General features: G+C 36.0%; 2 protein-coding genes across 4 annotated transcripts; one reads left to right on the top strand and one right to left on the bottom strand.

The window, feature by feature from the left end:
* Window positions 1-1,775: 1,775 nt before the first annotated feature.
* Window positions 1,776-7,381, top strand: LOC147861758 (small ribosomal subunit biogenesis GTPase RsgA 1, mitochondrial-like). The gene is made up of 6 exons (XM_087322681.1): window positions 1,776-2,180; window positions 4,168-4,541; window positions 5,625-5,864; window positions 6,326-6,523; window positions 6,706-6,890; window positions 7,017-7,381. Exons 1-6 carry the CDS (start codon window positions 1,820-1,822, stop codon window positions 7,177-7,179), a joined length of 1,521 nt encoding a protein of 506 aa, XP_087178807.1. The 5' UTR covers window positions 1,776-1,819; the 3' UTR covers window positions 7,180-7,381.
* An 891-nt stretch (window positions 7,382-8,272) lies between these two features.
* On the bottom strand, window positions 8,273-15,046 carry LOC147861759 (calcium/calmodulin-regulated receptor-like kinase 1). Of its 3 annotated transcripts, none has more exons than XM_087322360.1 (8): window positions 14,433-14,910; window positions 11,553-11,940; window positions 10,938-11,091; window positions 10,029-10,155; window positions 9,874-9,959; window positions 9,671-9,742; window positions 9,343-9,546; window positions 8,273-9,230 (listed from the first exon to the last, which is right to left on the bottom strand). In XM_087322360.1, exons 2-8 carry the CDS (start codon window positions 11,891-11,893, stop codon window positions 8,979-8,981), a joined length of 1,236 nt encoding a protein of 411 aa, XP_087178486.1. In that variant the 5' UTR covers window positions 11,894-11,940; window positions 14,433-14,910; the 3' UTR covers window positions 8,273-8,978. The 3 variants fall into 3 exon arrangements, with proteins under 3 accessions (XP_087178486.1, XP_087178487.1, XP_087178488.1); XM_087322361.1 differs by having other exon boundaries at window positions 9,079-9,230; window positions 9,309-9,546; window positions 14,433-15,046; XM_087322362.1 differs by having other exon boundaries at window positions 9,087-9,230; window positions 9,356-9,546; window positions 14,433-15,045.
* Window positions 15,047-16,152: the final 1,106 nt, after the last annotated feature.

Genomic DNA, 16,152 nt, shown 5'->3' on the forward strand with positions numbered 1-16,152 from the left:
AGAGTATAAACTTTTGGAATATAAAATGTTGACCTTGTTGTTCGAAAGACCATTAATTTTCTTAGTCACACAAACATAACATCCTTGACTGTTACCAAACCCAATCTAGCCATCCAATTAAATTGACGGTTAAGATTTTGTTTACCTTCCCACCGCAACAACCAAACATGCGACCACTTGACAAAGATAGGTACTCGAGACCAAATGTGGTTCCCATACGGATTAAGAATGTGCCATTTCTTACCTCAAATGAACGACATTCAAGGCGGCAACCAATAATGGAGATTAGTGATTTGGTGGAGGCCTTATGTGCCTCGACTTACTTCACTCCACCTTCCTTCTTCCATAACTTAGTGTCGATGCCTTGAATCTTTTTGAAGCTTCACCAAGTAACTCCCTTTTTTTTTCTTTTTGGGGTGAAAACACACAATTATATTACTAAAAAAGTGTGAAAAACACTAGTTACAATGGGTGTCACAATGGAGTATGGTCACCCACTAACTACACTACATGGGTAGTGGAACATGTTGAATTCCCAATAGGCAAGACGAACACTCCATTGAGAAAAGAATTTCCACTTAATCCAATAAAGAAATTTGTCACATTAGTACTCCCTTCAACTTTCGCAGATATGCTTCACTCCATGCCTACCATCAAATACAAATGTATTGTGCATATCCCAATTATGACGCAATCCCTAATACCTCAAAAATAGGAAAACAAGCTTCATATATGATGTTGGGTCAACTTGTATAAATCGTGCAAACACATCCTATCTAAGCATTCAAATAACACCATGATAAAACTTGCCAATTTTGAGGAATGTAACTCCAAATGTAACAAGCAATTGAACATTGTATAAAACAATGAGTACTATCTTCCATTTGAACAGTGTAAAAGAAACAATTACCCATTACTAGTCCACAATGCTTTAGAGCAAATCCCAGATACTATCCTCCAATCAAAACTCTCCAAATCGTGCAAACACATCCTATCTAAGCATTCAAATAACACCATGATAAAACTTGCCAATTTTGAGGAATGTAACTCCAAGTGTAACAAGCAATTGAACATTGTATAAAACAATGAGTACTATCTTCCATTTGAACAGTGTAAAAGAAACAATTACCCATTACTAGTCCACAATGCTTTAGAGCAAATCCCAGATACTATCCTCCAATCAAAACTCTCCAAATGAAGACCTTTGTTACAAGTGGCAATTTAGAATGCCAATTACGTTTTAAGATTTGTCACCACCCATGATCAATTTTGCATATTTTTGATTCTTTTTCAGCCTTAGAGGATAGCCACCCAAGAGCCTCAACGAAGCATTGATTCAAAAGACTAGTAATCATTTATAACAACGAAGTCAAACCCCATAAACACCAATCAATCCACGATTATTCTTTTGTTTGTAGAGGTAAAGGACCTTGCATCAATGCAATATTTTGTAGTTGTTAGATAAACCCACAATTATGCGGGATGCGTAATACTTGTCGGGCTTCAACAGACTCCAACATTCATTGAGACAGGTGTAGGTTTTCTTCCCCTCATAGTAGATTTTGTATTCAAAATGTGGGAAAATATGACTCGATTTCGGGATTGTATGGTTGCTGGCAGCAGCTGCATTTGGGGGTCGGGTTTTAGATACAGATTGTTCGTGGCCGGCCGGGTTAGTAATGAATGAAAGGAATCGGAAACGGTTCGGTTTCGGCTTAACCGGTTTGGCCCCTACACAACACGCACCCAAAGGAAAGGAAAGGAAAGGAAAGGAAGGAAGAAAGAACGAACGAAAGCTCAGACCCATCTGTGCAGAGAGATGATGCTGCTGCTCCTGCAGCAATGGCGCTCTTCCTTCACTCTCCAAACCCTAATCCCGCCGTCACTCACCGTTACGAAGCTTCGCAATGAAGCCACTCCGCTCCTTAAAACTCCCGACCACATACGGGCTTCTGCAAAACGTTCGGGAAACAGAGATTTGTTGCCTGTGAAGGATCTTCGAAGGAAGAAGCCTCGCGATTTCTCGAGATCTCATGTTCCTGTTACATTGGAACGTCCATCTCTTCACCATTCCTTTGAGAAGCTCGACGAAGAGAAGATATGTCTTGGTCCTGATCAAGCTGTTGGTGAGGTTGTTTCTGCCCAGGCCAACTTTATGAGGGTCATCGTCAGAAAATCGGGTAAGTTACACATTTGGATTGACTCTTTGTTAAAATTAATTCATATATTGGCAGTTAGTATTTTGTTTTAGTTGATTTACTGTTTTTTTTTTATAAGTTGATATGCTGATTGTTAGTTTGTGTTTGCTAGATTGATTACTTGGTTAGTTAGTTTCTTTACATTGGTTATTTGTTCTTTTTATAGTGTAAAAACTGATTAGTCGATTTGTTTGTTAATTAATGGTTAATTGATTGTTAGTTTTCTAAATGGATCAGTAGGATTTTGACTCTTACATTGATTCTTTGGTAGCTGTGTAGTTGGTTAAATTTATTGATTGATTGTTTGTTTGCTGAATAAATGATTAGTTCACTTGTTAAATGGAGTCATTGGTTGCTTGTTAGTTTGATAAATTGATGGATTGATAGATGCCTTTTTTCTTCTTTCTCACCTTCTAATTCTACATTTTCATGCATGAGCCCTAAGAAAAATATTGAATCCAAAGTTTTTGGATTTTGAGCCATTCACTAGGGAACTTCATATTTTGCAGATTCGAAATAACTGGTAAAAGAAATCTTTATGAATGGAAGAAAGTAACACAAAATACGTTGCTGCAAGCTGCAATTATCCTAGAACCTTGACAAATGGTCTATATGACCAAATAAGAGATCACAAGAAAATCATCCTAGAACCTCGACAAATGTCAGTCTACATTATTGGACATGTGTTTCAAACTCTTCCTTATTGTGTCTGTCATGATGCAGTTCTTATAATCCATGATCTCATTTTTAAGGGATACATATATTTTACTAGAAAAATGTCGCAATATTTTATAAAATGACATCATTTTTTGAGATTTGGGCCCACGACATTTGCCAATTTCAGCAGTTTTCAAACTCTTAAGGAAGTAACTCAATCTTGGGAAATGGAAGATTATTAAAACTGCCATGAAAATAGCTCAATCTTGGGAATGTATAATTTCTAGGAATTCTATGTAAATTGGCAATCTAGTTCCAACTTTCAGGGAATCTTTATTGATGCGCCAAAACTATTAATGCCTTACTCACCAATCCTTGTGCATGCAAGACTTTGTTGCCTTTTGTATCTCTTCTTGAAACATAGTATATCAAACTTTACTATCACATAATGCTTGCTATCAGGCGTATTGCGACAAGAAAAAACCCAAGGTTGAAAAAGTGGACTACTTTGCAAGTGAAAGCAACGTCTTACATCCAGAAGAAGTTCCATTTTGTCTTGGACGTATCATTGTATGGTTTTGTAATCATAAGTTCTAGAGTCTTGCCACATATATGGCATGTCATATTATATGGTTTATTGTAAGGTTATTAGAAGTTCTAGAGTCTTGCCACATGTATAGCTTATGGGATAACATAAGTTCTAGACTATTGCAAAAATGTATGTTGTATAGAATGGCATGCATAGTCATGCATAACCCTCATGAGTGTATACAAGGAGATACCTTACCCTAGTTGATCTCTAGGAGATCAGTACAAGTCTTAGGACTAAGTTATCGTATTTCATAACAATCAATTATGTATATTCTCTCTCCTCTTAGGTTCCCTCTTTTGTTCCTCCCACCTCTCATAGGAGTGTCCATGACTGTTTGATATCCTTTCCTCTTTCTTTCTTTCTTTCTTTCTTTCTTTCTTGATGGGTTCCACCTCAAGCATATTGGAATAATCTTACACAATTATTTCGCACATATATAATGAAATTCTTTAGCCACTTCTATTTTTATTTACGTTGTATGTAGTTACATTTAGTTTAGTTATTCTAAAAGGTGAGACAACATTTTAAGATGTAATCTCTTGTTTGGTATTCTAGCCTATTTTTTCCTGTTAAAAGACGTTAATATATCTTTCTTTCCTTTGCTCTTCCGTTTATAATATGATATGATGTGTAATTGAGAATATATCTATATGATGATGGTGAAAATAAAAACAGTAGTGCTATAATATGAATTGAACTCTGTGAATCTCAACTTTTCAGGGCTTACTTCCAGCAATGTGACTAATACAGAGAGAGGTGCAAAAGAGCTTGAGCATTCTATGATTGGGACTGAACTTTTATGTGTTGTGAGGGCTGTTCTAAAGAAGATAAAAAAGGTGGTCATGGTGGGAGACAAAGTGCTCGTTTCTGGTATTGACTGGATTGATGGCCGTGGAATGGTTGAAGAAGTTTTTGACAGGAAGAGTGAGACCTCAGATCCACCTGTAGCAAATGTGGACCAGATCCTTGTGCTCTTTTCTCTTGATCGTCCACGGCCAGAACCAACGTCTGTGAGCAGATTTGTATTGGAGGCAGAATCTACAGGGATACCTTTCAGTCTAATATTCAACAAGGTTGATTTGGTTTCACAGGAAGTAAGTGTGTCAACCTTCACTTTACATGCATGACCTGTTAATGTTCTAACTGTACAGTATGTTATGTTAATTTATGCATTATGTTTTTTGAATTTGCTTTTTTGATAGTGAACTTGCATTGGTGTTTTCAATATAAGCTATTATCTGGGCCAAATGACAAAAATTTGGAGCTTTGACAGTAGATAAATTTGAAAATGATTTTTCTCAATGGATTGAGAGTCTTGCCGTTGAATGTTATAAGGCTAGGTAATTGCTTAATGTATTGCACACTCTTGATGTGGTACAAATGTGTATTATGCTAGTTGATGGTTTTGATACCTTGTAAAAGGAAATAGATGATATAATAGATATAGCAGATGTATTCCACCTTTTGTGTAAGGTTGTTAGGTTGAGTTGAACATGATTGAGGCTCTGAAAGTAAATCAGCGAGGTTCTTGAGAATTTCTTGGTGCTCTAAGAGGGAGGGCTGCTTGCTCTTCTATGATCTCAATTGAGCACGCTGTGCCATCATCTGCTGTGCCACTATGAATGTATGCTGGTGTGCATATTCACATGCATGGTGAATTCATTCAAGCACATTTTTTTAAATTGCTTCTGTATTGTCCCACATCACTTAACTATTTCATACATCTGTTGTCTGCAAGTATATCTTATTCGTCTGTCATCTTATCATCAGCAGGATACTTGGAATTTGGTGGAACATGCAACATTTTCTCATATATGCTTCATGTGTGCTTTCTCAATAATGACCCTCTGAGGTTCAAGCACTACAGTGATGAGGGGTACACGTTAAGAAAAGAGACGTAATGACCATCTAATGTTAATATAACCTGAATTAAAGAATTTTTCTGTGAGAGAACTGTGGTATTGCATTTGCTCTGCCAAATGCACTACCGCAGACTGGTCAACTCTGTGGTCATGGATATCCTCTGCCAATATGCACCATAGATTGTGGTCAACTCTGTGGTAGTGCATATGGTCTGCTAAATGCACTTTAGCTTGGGCTCATTGAACTTGCATTTTCATCTAGAGAATTTTGTTATCCCTAATTGGCATTTGATATTTGTGTCTTTTCATATGCAGGAGTTAAGGACTTGGGAAACAAAGATAAACTCGTGGGGTTATAAACCACTTTTCTGCAGCGCATCAAGAAATTCAGGCCTCAGTTCATTGGTTGATATTTTGGCAAATAAAACAAGTGTCATCATTGGACCCAGTGGAGTTGGAAAATCAAGTGTGATCAATGCCTTGGGTGATGTTGTAGGTGTGAACACTTGGACCAGATATAAAGATGGAGATATTGGTTCATCTGATATTGATGTGGTGAGTCACAGAGGCTCAGCAAGCTTCTATGTCTTCCTACAAGCTTTTTGGTTTTAAACATTCGGAATAATATGGTATAAACTCGTCTAAATCAGAAACTGAACTGTTTAAAGAAACAAAATAGTTTATTTAGTGAGTGATTAGTGTTGGGGTGAGTATTTTTTGCTTTTCCCAGTCTTTTAGTGATTTTTTTTTTGTAAGTCGGTAACATTAGTTTTTAGGTTTACTGTTTTGGCAATATGATCTACCAGAAAAAGTAAAAACAAATTATGAGCCGGATAATGTAAAAATGAAAGTTGGTATCATCTTTTTTGAAACAACTGCTAGTGAAAAAATGAGGGGAAAACAATCTGATTTGACACTAAAACATAGTTCTTTAAAGCAGCAATCGATCCGTGTGTAGCTTCCTTCTGATAGATCATATTGCTCCAATTTCTAATTAGGAATTAATGGTAATTCAGGTTCAAAACTGTAATGAAGAATTTGAAGAGCAAATGGTTGGGGAAGTTTCTGAAAGAAGCGGTCGTGGTAAACATACAACTCGTAATGTGAGTTTATTAAAACTTCCCAGTGGTGGATACCTGGCAGATACACCAGGATTCAACCAACCAAACCTTGGGAAAGTGACTAGCAAATTGTTGCCTCAGCTGTTTCCAGAGGTAATGTCATGAGAAAATTACCATTGTCCATAACTATTTATGGAATTGACAAAAGAAAGCTTTTTGGAAAATTTCAAGTTAATTTTCCCTAATTTGATTGGTCTTCTCAGTGGACCTTTTCGAGGGAGTTGGGTATTGGAGTTAATTTGAGATAAGGCTGATGAGTTGGAATTTTTTGATAGATAAGAAGCAAAACATCTGAGAGGCAATGTGCCTTCTCTGACTGTATGCACGTGGATGAACCAAACTGTGTGGTTGGAGGAGATTGGGAGCGCTATGCACACTACCTTCAGCTTCTTGATGAGTTACAAAAACGTGAGGAAGTAGAATTGAGGACATTTGGAACCAAGAGAGAAAGTGAAATGAGGTATTTCCACATATCATTATAATATGTGAATCACATGATTTAGAATTAAGAGAAATTATACTGCTGGTTTCGTTTAATCAACCGAATAACATTCCCTCATGCATCTTGGAATCTTGATGGATAAAGGTATAAGGTGAAAGCATCAGGAATCAAGCAAGCAGAGCCACGGCTTGTAACGAAGACACACAGACGTACTTCCAGACATCAAAAGAAACAAGACCTTGCACTGGAACTTGCAGAAGTAGAAACTCTGTTAGGAAACAAGAAATCGAATAAATCTAACAATTGAAAGAGTGTTAAGGTGATGTTGGCTCTTTGGAGTTTGTGTATTAAAGGTTATTTCTTTATTTTATATGTTCTATCCAAATTAATATGTATAACATAATTCACACTTCTTGTATGTAAATTCCAAAGCACAGTTCTAGCAGATGTAATATATGAGAACTTAAAGGGAGAAATCAAATGAAATCTCATGCTATATGTTTTAACTTTTACAGACATGAAATAAAATGGCATATTAACATCTATATCTGTGACTCGTAAGTGCAAGACATTGGATGCCAATTTGAAATGTAAAGCTTCAAAATATGTGTAAGAGATTATATCGATACTACAATAGTTTTGGAAGGCCAAGATGGGATGTTAGACCAAAGTACGAACTTATTTTCTCACTGAAGAGTCTGATGTCACTGCTGATGATTTTTTTGAGAGGATCCCCTTTTAAGAAATAGTATACTTCTAAATCTGCAGAAGCTTTAAACTGTTTCAAAAGAGCTATACTGTCTTGCACTAGTGTGAAAATAGGTTGTAGCAAAAAAATTCAAGACAGTAGGCAAAGGTATGAGCTTTTGATCACTGAAGCGTTATGATTCAGGGCTCAGATTAGATATACGGATTCTGCGTATCATTAACTTATTAACATTAATCCACTGGAGTAAATAGAATTAAGTAAGAATGGTCAATCAGCATTAACCATTCTTATTGAGTGTCTGAAAGAATAGACAAGAAAGACCTTAACATAAAATGCAAGTACACATGAGTAAGACCACTGGAATGAATAGAATTTAGCAAGACATTAATCATTCTTATCGAGTGCCCCGACAAATAGACAAGTAAACAAATATTCTATATTTGAGGGTGAATGGCTTCAAACAAACTAACAAGACATTACGCCCATTAACAATCAAGAAAACACTTCTTTAAACATACTTTCAATTTGGGGTTAATCATTTGAGTTGTGCATATAGACCATTGAACTCTCTTACAAATCTTTGGAAAATGCTTGCACCGAAAAACCCCTCCTAGTGATAAATAAAAACCTTTCGCACTTCAAGAAAAAAAGAGAATATTGTAAAATCAGAAAAATAGATTGTGTTCATGGAGAAGTGAAAATACACATTATAAGATGCATGAAATAATAACTCCATGGCACCACGTTCTCCATTACTATGGTTACAAATTCCTCTGTGGCTAATTTCAGTGCTTTGTTCTGTGGCAGCAAATAGGCGATACATTTTGACAATTATATATACTTTTTCAAACTAAAGTAAAGAAATTGCTGCATTGTATGCCATATTATGCTGAATTTCCATCACGATGGGCAAAGATATAAGAATTTCCTGTTATGCTTCTTATTGGAAGTACAAATATTTGAAACTCTTAAAAAAAGTTGGAGATGAAAAAGTAGACTCTTTCTACCTTAAGGACAAAGATATATATATACATATATGATATACATATATATATATACAAAGCCTCAAGGAAAGAGATGAGTTCATGACTCGGAAGTGTGGTTGTTATAGAGCTGCTCACATTCTCTTTAGCTCAGCGCAAAAACCCCTCTGAATTTGCTCCTACACATTTTTGAGCTGTTTTTACATTCTTCGTGGTTTTCCTCACATTTGTTGAAGGGAACTATACAATAGAAGGGGGGCTCTCTCTCTCTCTCTCTCTCTCTCTCTCTCCAAATAGCATCATTTTTTCGATGAAGGTCAACTCAATGTTGGATATGTAATGTACAAGGTACAAGATTGGTTATTTTTTACCAGAATGCAAAGACGAGAGACTTTCACATAAATTGAGGTGATATCAGCTTTCCTCCACATGTTCAGATATCATTAGTGTAGTAGCCCTTGCATTGTGGTTCTTCTGCCTTTTGTTTCCCAACTGCAAAAGCTGCTGTGAGATCTCTCTCATTTCTGGCCTATTTTTTGAACTCGGGTTCACACATTTCCTTGCAAGGCTTGCTATAGCTTTAAGCTCTTCTCTATTTACCTCCTTACTGATCCTATCATCCACAATTTCCTCCCAACCCTCCTCACCTTCATCACTTAGCAATGCCTGCATTGTATTCAAATCAGCCATTTTTCCGGAGAACAAAAATTAACAATCATGAATACTTGTCCTGTTACTACATACATAAATCTTTATAACAGGATAAGACCGTCTTTACCAGACCAACATACTTCATAAGGCCTTTCTGTGGATTTCTTGCTGTGATCAGCTCAAACAGCAAAATCCCAAAACTGTATACATCACTTTTGAGAGTAAACTTGCTTGTGGAGACATATTCAGGATCAACATAACCATATGTTCCCTTTACACCAGAAACAGGGTGTCCAGCTCCAGCTTCTTTAGAGAGGCCAAAATCAGCAACCTAAAAGAGAGCATTATTGTGCAATCATTAGCTCTCTTCTAAAGTTGGTAAGCTTCAAAAGGTGTACACGTAGTTACATTGGTTTTATACATTCTACTTCTCTCGAGTATCCTTCTATTCATACCCTTGCTTTCATGGAAGAATCCAGGAGTATATTAGCAGACTTTATGTCCCGATGTATTATGGGTGGGGACGCCTGAAAACAGTATATATAGCAAGAGTATTCATCAAATATATATGATCAGGATTTCCTAAACAGCTATGCAAAAAGAATAGAGTTCTGTCTATCAACAATCAAATGAATCTTGAAGGAACGCTTTTGCATACCCCCTCATGGAGATATTCAATTCCAACTGCAACATCTTGAGCTATTTGGATCCTCAAGTCCCAAGATAGTGGTTCGCGATTGCGATCTGAGAAAATTTGTGAGACAAAAACTATCTTTGTGATAAAGAGACTTAAAAAGGTAAGACACATTTTACCATAAATTAGTTTTTCAAGGCTCCCATTGCTCATGAACTCATATACTAGTATACGATGACCCTTTTCGGCAGAATAACCAACAAGATTGACCAAATTCCTGTGATGCAGTCTTCCTAGTAAAACCACCTAAGAACAAAAGCATTAAATTTTAAGCAGAACACATGATATCAAAAGAAATCACTTTAGAAAGTCTGAAGCATCTAGAATTGATGTAATTGAAAATACAGAGTGCATGCAAATGCATAGATTTCAATTTGTTCTTCTTCTGTATACATATATGATTTTCAGTGCTCTAATATCTGAAGAATATGTTTTCATCCTGCACATAATAGAGAGAAGTTTTGGTTCTTATTTAAAGATGGACATTAGATGAATTAAATGTTTGAAGTTATTCATGTGGCAATATCTCTTCATAAGATGACATAACCAACATGCCCCTTAAAATTGTGCCCACAAAAAGGGAGCCAAAAGTCATTTGAGGCAATGTTTTGTGTTAAAGCAAAGAGTTACAATTAATTGAACCATTTCAAACTTCAATCCTGGCCATGAAATAGGTTTCACATTACATTAACTCCTTTAAATTCAATGTCCGCATCGCATGTATATGTAAACATGGGCATCATTATCCCACATTGATTCATCGCACTTCCATATGCAAAAGCTCGTGCACATACACACATATAAGTAAATCATCAAAAGAAACTTTACCCACGCATTCAGAGGGTTAATTTTAGTTTCGCTTCAAGCATAAGTGAAGTTTCATCATATTGTTAAACTTTTCTACATTCTGAAGGTTCTACAAATTTTTAGGTTTCAATTACATAATCTAGAAAATTAGCGTGATTATCTAAACACATGCCACATCTCTAGCCAAAATGATCAGTATACAAAATGTTTCATCAACATACCTCATTCAGAAATTCTTTCTCGCCTTGCCTAGACTGTGAGGAAAGTACTTTAACTGCAAACATGCCACCCTCTGGCATTACAGCCTTATAAACAGGGCCGAATTCTCCTTCTCCTAATTTAGTAGTGAAGTTACAAGTCGCTTTCTGAAGTTCTCTGAGAAAAATGAAAGAGACCATATTAAGATAAGTAAAAAGAAATCACATCACAAACATTTGACAAGAATGGATCTGAAACATAGGTACTTTCTTTAATAATTTAAAGACGGGAACTAACAACTGCTCATCACTAAATTATTATGCTTTAATCGTAATATTTCGAAAACAGTAGTTCAGATATGGTGAAAGCAGCAAACTTGAATCCATTTGCACCAGCATTGCATGTTAAAATACAATTTATAGCAGTAGACAAACAATGGGTTTCAAGAGCAGTTGTCAAATGGTTTGTTATTAAGAATTGTGTTTTATAATCTGATTATTCTGCGGTTAGTAATAGATATTGACTAAGAGGGAACCTAATAATTTCCTTAAAACGTAAAGGGAAATGAAACATTTTTCTACAGTGACATATTAATCACTTTCAAGATTTTTTGAAATACGACGATGAAGAATACTTACTTGTAAGGGAAATTGGGGAGCCCTGAGTGAGAAAGGATGCTATTACTAGTCTTTTCTCCCCCTCCAAACCATGCTCTGAAAGTTCCATTATTCTCCTTTTCCTGAGGAGGTGAGTTAGCACCTATTGTTACATCTGATAACACTGAGGTTGCATCCAACCCATTCACTCGAATAGGAAGCTGCATGCCTCGCCAGTCAGAGCTAGATTCTTGAATCTGCTTTGGCCTTTTCCGAACTCGAACTCTATAATAGCAAATGAGAATGCAACCTCCAATTACTAGCCCAATTGTTACGCCGACAGAAATTCCTATTATAAGACCTTTCGACAACGAGTTGGCCATTCCTCAGCCCTTAACTAAATCACTCTTGTGTAGAGATACATACATTCCTGTTCAAGTTCAACAAATCAAACAAATGTATTAAACCTTGTAAATCTGTCTTGAACAAATCATCTTAACTGACATTGAATGTTAATAAATTAATTAAGAACTGGGTGGAAATTTTTGTTTCTGTACATACGACTGAGAAAAGATTCTTCCATACATAACACAAAATCAACTTGCTAAACTATATGATATTTGATCATGTTTATCTTATTACGCTTTAACTAAGCTTTGCAGTTCATATAAAATGAAATTAGAGAAATAATTTTCATTTCCATATGTGATTTCTAATTTCTAGGCGATACCAGTTTTTGAGTGGGATGAAAAGCTTGGATCCACACCAAAGTTTGATCAATAACCATAACAGATTTTTGGTTTTAAAATATAGTGATCAATAAAATATATCAATAAAATATAGTGATCAGTAAATATCACTATATTTTAAAACCAAAAATCTCATATAAATATATTGATGACATTGATATATATAAATAAACATTTACATGGAGTGAGTAGTCATAATTTAAAGGGCAATAACGTACAAGGAACATCCACAAATGGTTAACCTTATAAATGAAAACAAATTCTTCGCTTAACTTTATAATTTTCTCAGCAATATGAATCAGAAAAATTAATTTGATTTTTTACCAATTTCAATGATGATGTAGAACAAACGAAAATCCACAAACGAAAATCCAAGTATGTGAAAGCAAAAGGTAGAAATTCAGACGTTTGTTAAATGCAACATAAGGATTCTTGATTCTATAGTTTCACCACACTATAAAGAAGAGAAACTTGTAGGAAACAAGGATTCTATCAGTAAGATCTTCTATTCACTTTGTATAGCCTAGAGAAGATCAAAATCAGCTCTAGAAATTACTACAGTTAGTTAAATTAACACAGATGAGGAGATAAGGAAGCAAAAATCAAAGTGGCAAAGTAATATTGGGCAAAAAAGTAATCAAACAGTTTCCACACAATTATAATTTGAGATGAGAATCACATGCTTTAGAACCAGTAAGCTAAATGTGTTCAAGAAACAAACAAACCATACATATGATATAGCATGATAAAGCTTCCACTTGGAGTCGTTATTGAAAAGATAAACAAAAAATGCATAGGGCATTCAGTATTCCAGACAAAGTCATGTGGTGCAGAACATCTTCTGTAATAAAACCTCCAGTTGGATTCCTTACATATTAGGCATGGTTACATAAAAAATTATAAAGACAAAGTGTAGCAAAGATTCCAGTTTGCTATTTTCCCTCTTTATGCTTGCATATAAATCATATTAGAAGAATTGAAATCATTTAGGAATACAACGATGATATTTTGCACCTATAATATTTGTTATCATTATCTTTTTTTTTGGATATATCTATCACCAAGTCCACTAATGAGACAACAATCCTAAGCTTCTGTATATCTCTAATAAAACCTCCACTTGGATTCCTTGCATGTTAGGCATGGTTACATAAAAAATTATTGATGCAAGCTAAAGACGAAGTGTAGCAAAGCTCCCACTTCGCTATTTGCCCTCTTTGTGCTTGCATATAAATCATATTAATTGACATCACTTAGGAATACAAAGATGATATTGTGCACCTATCGTATTTGTTATCATTATTAATTTTTTGGATATATCTATCACCAAGTCCACTAATAAGACAACAATCCCAAGTTTCTGTAGATCTCCCACAACATTCATCAACTGAACTTGATTGCATATGAGAGTCAACCAATGTAAAACTTCCTTCAATACTGGAACATGATTGCAGAAATGTAGAGTTGACAAAGGTCTGAAATTAAAGGATTGGAAGGTATCACGTGAATGATTATGCAATCTATTTGACACAGACACACATGGTTTGGAAAGAAACATTTGCTTTAGTATGCACATAAGAAAATATTCAACCATGATAAGGACAGAGAAAGTACTTCTAAGGCAGTTATTGCACATCTATAAATGGTGTATAATGTTTCCTCATCAGCTATAATGGAAAAGCGATGAATTCTAGCTTGGGGTACCAGATCTTATAGGTTTTTAAGATCTCATGCACCCATTCATAGTACTAATGTTGTAAATCTAACAAACTGCAAATGAATTATGTGCACGTATTGCAAGAGCAAAAAGAACCCCCCTCCACCCCCCAAATCACATTTTTAGAGCTACTACTGTGTCAATTTTCCAAACAGCCCAAATGTCATCATTTCAAAAGGTGTTAAATTCTCTAGAAAGGCCTTAACTCTGAGGTGGATAAGGCCAGATGTGTATGGTTGTCACAATAATTGGTTGGGTATATTTTAAATTTTCATTGTTATGGGAAATATCATTGCAAGTATTGATCTTCCACAAGGAATTCATAGTAATCACGAGTCATCACTCCAACTGACTAGTCATTTGAAATTTCATCAGAATTGACATAGATCATTGTCACCATTGAACTAAATATTATTCATTGATTCATAACACTTTTGGCAGATAATTGTAGCTTACCACATATCGCCTTGCTAAAACCTTGTTTAACCCTGTGCTGGATAGATGCCCAGCAAAATCTTGCTTAAAGAAATCATAGCCAAAATCCTCCATCAGAATATAATGAAATTCATAGCCAAAATCTTGACTCAAATCATTGCCGAAACTTGCATCCAATTATAACCGCATCTTGCATCAAATTATAGAAATCACTTGCACCAAATCATAGTCACAGATCTTGCATCAAATTCTGCAATTTTCAGCTACCACAGCTTGCTTGAATGAAGCTTTCTTGAAAAACCAAAACAGAACCTTTTTTCTGTGAAATGAGAAGCTATTTTAAGCTAGAAAAGCGTTCGAGCCCCCCAGCCCAAAACGGTACCGTGGAGCGATTAAAATCATCCAATGGAGGAAGGATAGAAACACAGTGAGGAAAGTCAAAAGTTCTGTGGCAAGACAAAGAAGAAAAGAAGTGAAGGAAATTGTGAAGTATAAAAAGGTTAAGACAACTATTGGATAGAGATTGGCAGAGAGAAAAGCTTCGATTTTGTCAGATTAGGCTCTGGGGTTCAAAATCCAGAAATGGGTCAATGGCAGAATGATGGAAGAACAATTTGGATGAATGAGGGGTCACATCAAGCTCAAAGAAAAAGGAGGAGGAGAAGAAGAAAGCAGGAAAGCGTTAAGGAAATTTAGAGAATGTATTCACACATGCCATGTTCCTTTGGATCCTTCAAGACCCCCACCTCCTTACCACAGGCATGCACGATTCGTCGATCCAATCTATGTGTATACGTGTAACGTATCAGTATGTATATATCCAAGGCATTTCCATATCTTGGTAGCCTTGCTCTTAATCGAGTTCTCCCAACTGTCGTGCTCTGGTCTGAATCAAGTTCTCCCAACTGCCGTGCTCTGGTCTGAAATCGAGTTTCTCCCACCCAATATCATGATGTTGTTGTATGTCCTCTAATCTGTCGATTTAGAAGTGCCGAAATCAAAGCAACGACTTTATCCGAATGACTTTGTTCCAACTGAATGCTGCTTCGAAGCACGCCCGTCTTGATGTGTTGGCTTTTCGTTGGCCCTGCAAGAAAGGTACGCAACATAGTTGTTGTTCTAGCCAATTTGTATCGAGATGTTGTGAGCACTCTAGACTCTCAATATGTTGTGGGCCATCTAGAGTCTCGAGAAACAAGGCCTATTGCACTAGTCTTTCCTTGGCTCATTGAATGCCTAGGCACAAAGCCATGTCCATGGTTGATGGGGTATGTTCTCGTTGATCGTAAGAAAGGTCTATCTTGAATCTTTTGTGATCCTAAGATCTCATTTAGACCAAACACCTAGATGGAATTCCATGCCAATGTAGTGGGTTTCTGCTGGACAACTCCTTGTTCCACCATTGAGGTTAAACAAAATCATTTTCAACAATCAAGCAAGGATAGATAGTCCCACATGTAGGGAGCCCCAAATTGACCTAAATAATAGGCATAGCTTTCCATTGTGAGCATTATGTATTTAACCATTTTCTTTTTAAATATGTTTAGTCAAGCGACAATATCAATCCCCACCTAAGATAACGATTGACTCACTACACTTAAGGGTTGAGGTAGCCCATGAAAGATCTTCAACTCTAGGTGATCTTATTTTAATGAAAATGCAAAGCATGGTTCACTTCTTGTTGAGGAATTATCGTCCTTCCCTTCTACAACCACAAAAATGTTGAGTTTGGGTTATATTT

Source organism: Azolla caroliniana, unplaced genomic scaffold (genome assembly GCF_043228905.1).
Source record: "Azolla caroliniana isolate FFs.n. ecotype wild unplaced genomic scaffold, voAzoCaro1.0.p SCAF_7, whole genome shotgun sequence".
Classification (NCBI taxonomy): domain Eukaryota; kingdom Viridiplantae; phylum Streptophyta; class Polypodiopsida; order Salviniales; family Salviniaceae; genus Azolla; species Azolla caroliniana.

Bases quoted from the DNA above. Each gene is read 5' to 3' on its own strand.
- LOC147861758 (XM_087322681.1), top strand. From the start codon at position 1,820: ATGATGCTGCTGCTCCTGCAGCAATGGCGCTCTTCCTTCACTCTCCAA. The intron at 2,181-4,167 runs GTAAGTTACACA...TCAACTTTTCAG, and splicing joins GGTCATCGTCAGAAAATCGG to GGCTTACTTCCAGCAATGTG. The intron at 4,542-5,624 runs GTAAGTGTGTCA...TTTCATATGCAG, and splicing joins TTGATTTGGTTTCACAGGAA to GAGTTAAGGACTTGGGAAAC.
- LOC147861759 (XM_087322360.1), bottom strand. From the start codon at position 11,893: ATGGCCAACTCGTTGTCGAAAGGTCTTATAATAGGAATTTCTGTCGGC. The intron at 11,092-11,552 runs GTAAGTATTCTT...CATTTTTCTCAG, and splicing joins CTCCCCAATTTCCCTTACAA to AGAACTTCAGAAAGCGACTT. The intron at 9,743-9,873 runs GTATGCAAAAGC...TACTGTTTTCAG, and splicing joins TTGAATATCTCCATGAGGGG to GCGTCCCCACCCATAATACA.